Here is a 10,739-nt window from a genome sequence, read left to right as displayed (position 1 = left end):
TGTTCTATGTCTGTATTTCAAATTAAAAAAATACAATAGTATGTTTCTAAATGAAAAAATGAAGAAAATTATATACGATACAAAAATTTGAATATGAGCATAAAAAACATGTCTATAGGTGTGTATGTATATATTTTTTAAATTGGAAAAATATAATTCGACATATATTTAACACCATCTCTGATTTGTGAGACTTTCTTTTTATTTCTTTTTTTATATTTCTATTTTCCAAATTTTCTAAGTGAACATGTGTTTCCATTACAAAAGAAAATTTGGTCTTTACAGAAAGGAAGGCAGAGATCAGAAGTGACAGGAGACACTCAGCTAGGATAATGTGTCCTCCCTGTTAAAATCACAAAGGCTCAGGATTGCTCTAGGAACAAGGCTACACCCGTGGCAAACAGCAACCATGGATTTCATGCATCACTGCAAATTTCTATCCCTGCCTTCTTTGCCTTAGTTGTTTCCACACTTTTTTTTTTCATTCAGATTAAAGGTACTAGTTATTGTTGTAGAACATGTAATGATTTTCTGCTGAGCTCTTTCTGACCAGGCATGCTCCCTCACAGTTAGATTGCCTCTTCTCTTGGCTGCCTATTAAGGGCTGCCTTTTCCAGTGATCTGTTCTCATTGCCTCAAGTCATTCTCAATACCCTCTGCCAAGGTTTGACCTGATTCAAGGTGAAAGGTGGACCTCCCAGGGCCTGTTCAGACCAGCACATGATGCTCCAGTGCCTTGGCTCTCCTAAGCAGCTACTCTGTCCTCTCCTGAGGCCCTAAGTCATGCACCTTAAAGGAGTAGCACTAGTCACAGAGGGCACCTACATTCCTCTGGTTTTTCTCTTCTAAGGTGGGTCAGCTATGCATGAGGGATGGGGAGAGAGTCTTCTGGCTTGGTGCTTTAGATCTCTGGCTGTTTCTGTTGGTGCTTCATTCCTGCAGGAATCTAGGGGAGATTTCAGAATGAAATGTGGGTGTGCTTACCAAGTCCATGATTATCTCAGAGCAGGCAGAGTTGGCAGTCCAGGACATAGTGCCAGAAACTTCCAACAATTCTGGGGAATGGAGTTTTATGGAGACATTGTAATGTTTTAAATAACCCATATCCCACCAGAGCATATCAGTGAGTTTATATAAATTACCTTCACACCTATTACAGAGCAGAGATCTAAAGGATACAGGGAGAACCAGGTCACTGTTGCAGGACTAGGGATACAGAGTGAGTTAAGGGTGGTCTTGGTCAGACCCCAGAACGTGTGGATTCCATTATCTGAGGTCAGTAATGCTGCTATAGGGGAAATTGATCCTGAGGGAAAATTTGCTCACTTTCTTCTCCGTCTTTGTGTCTGGATTAAAATAGACATGAGATGGCACAGAATGGTTTTTCTTCCTCTACAGCTTGTTAGGAAGTCCCAAGAGTCTAGCTTTCAAATCAGAAGATTCTCAGCATAACCTACCTTGCCTGCAATATCAGGAATCTTTGTTTTGATCCGAAGAGCTATTTTCTACTTCGTGAATAAATACAGACCTATTTCCTCTGTGGAGGCACTGTTGTCTAGGAGTCTGTAGTGGCCACATTACTTAGTATTCTCTCAAAAATATGAATGTGGGTGAAACTCCAGGTAAGGTGTTGCCTTTTCAAGACATCTAAAGTACTTTCACACTAAAATAATAAATTGTGCAGTGTCTTCTGATTTACATGTATTGAACATTTACAAGTCTATCCCTGAGCTCTATACTTTCAATCTTTTCGTCTTTATGGTTAATCAAGGTTTCTCATTTCCTAAGCTTTGTTCCTGAGAAAGGATGGAATAGGGTTTCCAAATGTAGTGTGCTACAAAGACAATGGACTTGCTGAAGAGGGCTGCTTATTTCAATATCTTTAATATTCTGTTTATCTTCACCTAGGTGATTGTAACAGAGGGTTACAGACTGAGGCAGTGTCTCAGAGCATCAGTCCAAGAACAGGCCAAGAGGAAAATGGTTAAATCTTTCTGGGTACTCTGCTCTCTTTTGTTCTTCATTTGGATACAGTTTGTATCAACTTTAGGTGAGTACTTTGGCTGATCCTGACAAGAACATAAGGTTGATTTGTAAACTTTGACAAGTTGTAATCAGAAAGGCAAAACTTTAAATTAAAAGTTGTTTAATTGGATCATTTACATATAGTATATACATGATAAATTTGTGTGTATGTATATAATATATGCATATTTATTCACAGAGAGACAGAGAGAGAGAGAGAGAGAGAGAGAGAGAGAGAGAGAGAGAGAGAGAGAGAGGGATAAGGAGGCTTGGGTAATTCAGTAGATGACATGTAAAAGTGAATAGCCTACACCAAAGCACATCTCAGAAATCCTGGACTTTTGATAATTCTTCACCCTATTTTCAAGGGGATCATGATATCATGATGAGGAATGAAATCATAAAAAGATCTAGTTTCAAGGACTAAGATCTCAGTTTTTCACATATCTAAAATCAGGCAAAAGATCACAGAGTTCCAGCATATCTTATTTCTTTACTATATTGGTTACCTGAATTTAATTCTCTCAAGTACAGGCTAACTAGTATTAGTTAGAAAACAAACATACCAGGCATGGTGGTGCATGCTTGTAATCCCAGTGGCTCAGGAGGCTGAGACAGGAGGATCTCAAGTTCAAAGCCAGCCTCAGCATTTTAGCAAGGGGCCAAGCAACTCAGCGAGACCCTCCCCCTAAATAAGATACAAAATATGACTCAGTGGTCAGGTACCCCGAGTTCAACCCCTGATACTTAAAAAAACAAAACAAAACAAAAAACAAAAAACAAACAAACAAAATAAAACACCACCACAACAAAAGAAAACAATAAAAACTTCTTAGTGTTTTGGGCTGGTAACCTTTATGGGAATGGTGATACATTGATACAATAATGCTGATTATTCACAGGAGAAGTACTATTCCACATTTTTTAATGAATCAATACATATATTTATAGTGTTTTCAATTATTGAAAGCTTCCTTTGTAATACATCAGAAAATTCTGCAAACAGAGTAAGCTGTGATTTGCCAGGAACTAGATTCTGTAACTATTTTCATGCATTCTCTAGTTTCAGGCCCTCGACACTGGTGGCCACCACATGGAATTATTAAGGTAATTGTCCACTAGATTTTCCAGGACTGGGATTCTAATTTGAAGGTTTTTTTTTTTTTTTTTAAATGTTTTGAATTATCATTTGGAACTTTACTATAGCAAGGTTATCCATGACATTCTTCAAGATCTCTTCATATGAGGTTGGTAGGTACACTGCTGGTATAGGAGCCCAAAGTAGAGTGATCCAAACTGGGAACCAAATCAGAGTTTGTTCATATGTATACCAACAAAGCCTTCATAGTTCCTGAGAATGTTTATGAGTGCCAACTATCGGCAGGGTGTGACAGGTTCTTAAGAGCCCCTGGGCATTTGCAGGCAAATGGATGAAATTGGAGAATATCATGCTAAATAAAATAAGCCAATCTCAAAAAACCAAAGGACGAATGATCTCGTTGATAAGCCGATGATGACATATAATGGGGGGTGGGAGGGGTTAGCGTTAGGGTTAGGGTTAGGTTTAGGGTTAGGGTTAAGGAGGGTGGTAAGAATGGAGGAAGGAAGGACTGTATAGAGGGAAAAGAGGGGTGGGAGGGGTGGGGGGGAAGGGAAAAAAATAACAGAATGAATCAAACAACATTACCCTGTATAAATTTATGATTACACAAATGGTATGACTTGACTCCATGTACAAACAGAGAAACAATATGTATCCCATTTGTTTACAAAAAAAAAAAAAAAAAATAGAGCCCCTGGGGGCTGGGGAGATAGCTTGGTTGGTAGAGTGCTTGCCTTGCAAGCACAAGGCCCTGGGTTCGATCCCCAGCACGGCAAAGAAAAAAAAAGAGCCCCTGGACTTGTGTATTACCCTGGGTCCTGCTCTCAAGGAGCTCAGAGTCTGGTGTAGGGAACTCCTGGAGTGAATGAGCCTAAATGAATGTCTTTAGATGCTCACACGAGGGTTATGCAGGTTGTAAACAGAGGAAACAACATTGGAGTATGGATGGAGGAACACATAAAAGAGTAAGACCTTTGAACTGGGGCCCAAATTATGTTTGCAACTTGTATGGGAGCAAACTCGAGATGCCTTTTCCATTTTTGCCTGCTCCTCTGAACACTGCATGCATTGTGAGGCCAATAAGTGCATATTAAGTGAGGGAAAAGATGAATGCAAGATTATTTTATTTTGGCAAAGATTTGCATCACTATATTTCATTTTGGAAGTATTTGTGATTTAAGCATTGTATGGAGTGAATTTAACTCCATTTCTTCTTTTAAAAGTCAGTCATGAGTTGGCTGATGAGAAAGATAATTTTGAGGACAGTTTGAACTTCAGAGACACAGCTCCAGCAAAAGTGTACACAGAATCTGTCCAGAATTTATACTCTGGTCTCATAGAGTTCAGTTCTAGAATAAACACGCTTCAGAAGACTGCTTGCCATAGAATACCTGTCCTTGCTCAGTTATCTATTAACAATAATAAATTTACTCAATTTTCTTTAAGAAATATTAATTATCTGAATTGATACCATATTGAGAAAAACTGATATATTCCTTTGACTCCTGAAGCTTAAAAATGGACAGGAAAAGCAGAGAAGGTACTAACTTCTTTGAATAAAAGAAACAGAATAGTAAGATAGAGAACATTAATTGGGGATAGAGATGATGCATAAAGGGACTGGTGAAAGCATCTGTGACATGGGACATATATGCGGAGACCTGAAAGATAAAAAGGAAGCATTCAGCTAGATATCAGAGGGGACACTCCACTTCAGGCACCCGTGTGACTGGAGCCAAGGGGTGAGAGGCAGATGTTACAGTTCAAGCAGTCAGCAGGACACCTCACCTCATGAATTTCTCTTTCTCCAAAGAGAAAGAAAAAAGAAGCTGGATTTATAGACATTGATGCTATCTTTACTAATGAATCTATATTCAGATTGAACTACCTTATACCTCCTTTATTCACCTAGCAAATATTGATGGAGCAATACTAAAAGCCAATATATGTGCTGGACACATGCACCCACAGTGGTTAGTTTAATCAGACACAAACCTTAAGCATCCCTTTGGGGATATAATTAGTTATGCAACTAGTTGACTACTTATACAAACGCTCATTATAAACTGAATAAAGGTATAACAAGAAATATTTCAAGGAATAGGTCTGAGGAAGAGGATTATAACCAGTATAATTCTGAAGGAAGAATCATTTTACACTGAGGTAAAAATACGCTTGGCTAGGTGGTCAGGACAACCTAAAATACAAGGGACAACTGGGAAAAGAAAAAAAAAAAAACCCTAGCTAACTGAAAGTCCAAAGAACAAGGTGATATAAGAGAAAGCTTGACGATTTGGGAGGATTTGGATCACCTAGGACCATTTAGACTCTAAAAAGAAAGTCTCTTTTCCAAGAAAAATGAAGTGCAATAAAAGAATTTTAATCAAGAGAACTAAAGCATTCAACTGATATTTAGATGCTGAAACTGTAGGAAATGGAGATAAAGGAAGTAGAGGGATAATTTAGTGGTGGTGGTGGACTTGCCGTGAAGATGGGATTGGGTAAAGGGGAAGAGCTTCTGAACTCAGACATTACTCCCAGCCCAACCCTCTCTCCACAGTGTATCTGTGGTGCTTTATCAATACCAATCTCATGGTACCTGTAGAGCCCCAGAGACCACCAAGCTCCACACTTCAATGACACCACACTATCCAGGGAAGAACTTCCCCTGTAAGTAATTACACCTGGGTCCCAGTCCCCGTTGAGAATGCCTCTTCTTTTGTTTTCAGGTTTACCTACAAAATTAGGGAGCTTATTTTAAATGATCTCACATTTCATAACTTTGAGATAGAAGACAGCACTGAAAGTTCTCACAGTGGATAATATTTGATAAAATAAATATTTTAAATTAAGACTCATAGTTTTTAGTGAAATATCTTTTCCTACTATTGGGCTTCAGTTTCCTTAGCTGAGTGGCATAGAAAATATCTAATGCTATTTCATAGTTAATAATATGGGTATAAAGGAGATTGAGAGAGAAGATCAATTTTCCAGACACACTCTTCATTTATCCACTTCCGCCACCCAATTATAGCATACCAGGCCTCTGTTCTCAATTGCCAAGGAGATCCTAACAACAAAGGTACTGTGTGGTTATTTAGTGGAATATGCATAGGCTCTAGTCCTAGAGTCTGTGAGAGTTCTTTCTGAGACTGGAATATGGTAATGACTATGCTTAGATTTTCCTAATAAAGTCCAAAGGTGATACACCTGTCTGAGCATGGCTCTTACTGTATCATTCTTTTCAACTCAATTTCAGATCAAATGTCCTTATAAGAAAGTGGACTTGAGTTGGTTCAATGAAAGACCAGACCCCTGCCCTGACTTAAAACAACCCATCTGTGGCACCAATTTTGTAACCTATGACAATCCCTGCATCTTATGTCTTGAGAGCTTGTGAGTACTTCTTGGGGAAAAAAGGAAACTATGGCCATGCTCATTCATAGCAATTGCTATCTACCTAGAAAGGTCAAGGACCCCAGGCTTGAAGCCAGGGATTTGCTCGGGTTTCTACAGATAGCAATCAGCCTCCACTCAGAAGGACATGTGCTACTAGACAGCCCACTGGAGTAGAAAGCAGACACATTGTACTGAACTGTGTTCCTCAGGTTCTTTCTGTTTGGGTATGGTGGTTGGTCAGATTCTACTTGAAGTTCTTAAATACGCCTTCGAGTTCCCAAATTCTGTGATTTTAAGACAGATTATAATTTTGACTTCTCTTAGGTATCTTCCACCTCTTATGTGTCCGAAACTCTTAACTAGAATGAGGTAACTTTCAACATTTGGGTCCTTCATCTGACTCAGTATTCGGACTTTTGGATTTACATGACATGAAGTCCGTGATGAGACCCTGAAATCTCACATCCATTCAATGTTTTCAGAGTTGATGCCTACATGAACCAGGGCATTTGGAAGGAGCAAAAAGTTTCCTTAAGGTATCAGACTGGAGCCCTCCTCCAACGATCATTTTGTAATTTTGTACAGAGGCAATGACAGAAATGTGCAAACCCCAGGTCATCCCACTCGAGTAATTCAACCAAAGAATGAGAATTTGGACCAAATAGGTGAGGGCTGGTATGCTTCACACATCACAAGCTTAGGCCTAATTTAACAGCTTGTTTTCAAAAATACTGTAGCATATGTCATAATAACTTACAACAATTACATCTTAAAATCATGGAAATATGACTGGGTAGGAAATTCAATAATTTGGCTTTTGTCTTTAGTCATTTCCTTTATACTCTGAATCTTAATTTCTCAAATATAAAACAAGGGTGCTAGATAATTTTTTAAAGTATTTTTGTGGCTTTGATATTCTACTAATGAAATGCTTATTGTAACTCTTAGGAAATCTCGTGGAAGAATAAAGTTTTACCACGATGGAAGGTGCTAAGTGGATATGATATGGAAGAAAATAACCTCTTCTGTCGCTCACAACCATCCTCTTCAATCTCATCCCTGCTTCATCTCTCCTCAATGGGTTCTTGATGGACAGAGAGTTTTCAGCAGATATCTTGAGGGTCCTTCGATGGGTCTCTTCTCTCATTGATTTACTGTCTTCCATATTTTCCCTAATAAACTTTTCTGAGCTGGAGATGTTGCTCCTAGGTAGAGTGCTTGGCCCAGCATGCTGGAGGCCATGGATTACAACTCCAGCACTGCGAATAAACAAACAAACAAACAAATAAATAAATAAATAAAACTTTTCTAAAAGTCTTATTTGACTTGCATCTCAAATTTCATTAAGTAGAATAAATGGAACAAGTGATCCATAGGTCAAAGACAAACATTGGGATTAATCAGCTCTCTAAAGTCCTGTGAACAGTGAAGTAATGTGTAGAAAGCCTCTGGGTTGTCTTCTCTGGAATGTGACAATTTTTCTTCCATACTTCTTTGGTATGTAAAAATAATAATAAAAGAGCTATGGAGAATTGTGCTCTGCCTGGTCAATTTCTGTTGCCCAGCTTCTGCCAACTGCTCATTAAGCCTCCTCACATTTAGATTCAGCTCCGAGGTGGAGGCATTTATACACGTTCAACGCAGATCAACAACGCACTGTATCTTGACCAGCACCACTCACCTCCATGGAAGGAAGTCTACATCGTTGGAATTTATGAATGTCCCATTGGTCATTTTTCTTAAATTCTCTAGACACATTTTAACCTCTGAAGGATAGAAACATTTTTCTCACAGTTATGTTTCCTTGCACCCACATTCGTGCATCCATTCTCCCAACATGGAGAGCAGACTACTATATGCACTAATGTGCACACTTCCTCTTAGCAGCTCACTGTGCTCAGGCCTGGGAATGCAGCCATTATGGTTCTGTATGCTCTATGTAAGGTTCTGGTCAGCCTCTGGATACATGACCAATGCAAGGCTCCAGTGAAAAGAAAATTTCCTTTCATCACCTTCAGTCTTTTATCTTGAGAATATGAAGAGCAAATAACCCTGGGGGAAAGGAGATGTTCTGACTTAACTCACCAACTTCCATTGCTCCAAGTCCTGTGTTGGGTAGGAACACCAAGAACTCCAGCAGGCTTGTTTTCCAATGCTATTACTCTACTTGCATGTTCACAAATCTTTTTCTGTGCAATAAATAATTTTGTATTAATGTTACCTAGTGAATTTTTCATCTTGAAAGGTACCATCACTAACCTTTTATGAGATATGGCCTCTGTTACCTCTCATTGTCTCTGGTGAGTCTTTCTTGACTCTGGTTGATTTTCTCACACATGCACCAATGGTAATCTGTTGATCCTTCCATGCAGCTCTCCTGTGCTGAGAACCTGCAAATGCTGGCCATTTTGGTCTGTCCTCTGAGCTTTGCATCAACTCAAAGTTGCTCCATCTGAGTTCCTCTTTCCTGATCCTAGAATCAAAAATGAAGGTTTCAGCCACAGAGTGAACTTATTTATTATTTCAGGGCTTAGGAATCAATGTCCTTCAATGTCTGATGGTTCTGTGTAGTTGTTTCACACATTTAGTCTGGTATTTTATTGTTATTTTAGATAATAGTTGTCTCTTATACTACATTGTCTGAAAGCGGAAGACATTCTTGTTATGCCACTATACTCTCCTTTTCCTCTGATATCTTCTAAAGTCTACTCTAAAATACAGTGTCATTATTCTTTTTCTAAGAATTCCAAAGAACAAGACTATATTTTTGTAATAATTGTAGTCTTTTTAGTGGATAATAAAGTGTTTATTTAAATATGCTACACATAAGAGAAAAACAGATTTTGATAACAATTTTTCTGTCATTTTTTGGTAGACATTTTGGGGGTGGGTACTGGGAATTGAACTTAGGGCCACTCGACCACTGAGCCACATCCGCAGCCCTACTTTGTATTTTATTTAGAGACAGGGTCTCACTGAGTTGTGCACTATTGCTGAGGCTGGCTTTGAATTCGAGATCCTCCTGCCTCAGGCTCTCAAGCCCCTGGGATTACAGGCATGTGTCACCAAGCCCAGACTTTGGTAGACATTTCTGAAGCAGGAAAGGAGGTCAGCATATAACTAGTACAGGACTCCCTCCTTCTAGTGCAACCAAATAACCTCCACAGATCTCCTATGCCTGCATGCATAAAGGGAGTTCTCCCTTGTAGTGTTAATTCTGATAGTCACAACCTGGTTTTTTCCATCCATTTACTGTCAAATGCCATGATTTCATTCTTCTTTAAGGCTGTGTATATATAAGGCATACACACACACACACACACACACACACATACACACAATGAACAGTGGAGTATTATTCATAAAGAAGAATGAATGGCACTTTTTGCTAAATGGATGGAACTGGAGACTATCATGCTAAGTGAAATAAGCCAGTCCCAAAAAGTGAAATGTTGAATGTGGTATCTGTTCCCCATCGACCACTCCAAAAATAATAATAATAATAATAATAATAGAAGTAATATGAGAGGAGTAAACAAGAGGGAATGAAACGGATGAAGGAGGGAAGGGATTAGGGAAAGTCAGTGAAATGAATCTGACCTTACTTTCCTATGTACATATATGAATACACCACAGTGACTCTCACCGCCATGTGCATCCACAGACACTAATTAAGAAAAATACTTTAAGAAAATGTCAGAAAAGGCAGGAGAGTAGAGGGAAGCTAACAGAGTGGGAGGGAGGGAGGGAAAGGGAAAATACTGGGAACTGAAGTAGAACAAATTATATTTCATGTTTTTATGATGGTGTTATAGTATATTCTATTGTCACATATAACTGAAAAGAACCAATGAAAATAAAATAAAATCCTTATCATTTATGAGTTATAATACAAACTAACGTCTTAATATAACTTACGAGACACTTCCTTACTTTGCTACGAACACGCCATCATAAAGAACCCATGTGCTACTTGGGACCAGTCCTATTTCCCCACAAGGTGGCGGTAAAGCACTGGGGATTAGACACAGCAACTCTGACAAGCTCTTTGGGCAACTTGTCTTGGGCCATCAAGGTAGTTTGAGGCAGTCTGTTAACACGCTTTGAGCTGCAGATTTCTCCTCACTTAACAAGATGATATCCCTCTTACCAGGAAGATGAAATCTCCTAAAATACTCCAAGCTTAGCTCTTATTCTGGTCTGACATAGGATG

At 38.9% G+C, this 10,739-nt stretch overlaps 1 protein-coding gene across 2 annotated transcripts; it reads left to right on the top strand.

Moving 5' to 3' along the window:
• Positions 1 to 800: 800 nt before the first annotated feature.
• SPINK14 (serine peptidase inhibitor Kazal type 14 (putative)) lies at positions 801 to 7,785 on the top strand. Of its 2 annotated transcripts, none has more exons than XM_079144798.1 (5): positions 801 to 850; positions 1,909 to 2,050; positions 3,089 to 3,132; positions 6,387 to 6,523; positions 7,475 to 7,785. In XM_079144798.1, the coding sequence occupies exons 2-5, from the start codon at positions 1,981 to 1,983 to the stop codon at positions 7,518 to 7,520; spliced, it is 297 nt and encodes a 98-aa protein (XP_079000924.1). In that variant the 5' UTR covers positions 801 to 850; positions 1,909 to 1,980; the 3' UTR covers positions 7,521 to 7,785. The 2 variants fall into 2 exon arrangements, with proteins under 2 accessions (XP_079000924.1, XP_079000925.1); XM_079144799.1 differs by lacking the exon at positions 801 to 850 and adding an exon at positions 1,064 to 1,275.
• Positions 7,786 to 10,739: the final 2,954 nt, after the last annotated feature.

This window comes from Sciurus vulgaris (assembly GCF_902686455.1).
Source record: "Sciurus vulgaris genome assembly, chromosome: 6".
Taxonomy (NCBI): domain Eukaryota; kingdom Metazoa; phylum Chordata; class Mammalia; order Rodentia; family Sciuridae; genus Sciurus; species Sciurus vulgaris.
Note: the sequence above shows the minus strand (reverse complement) of the source record. Positions and strands in the feature narration are given on the sequence as shown.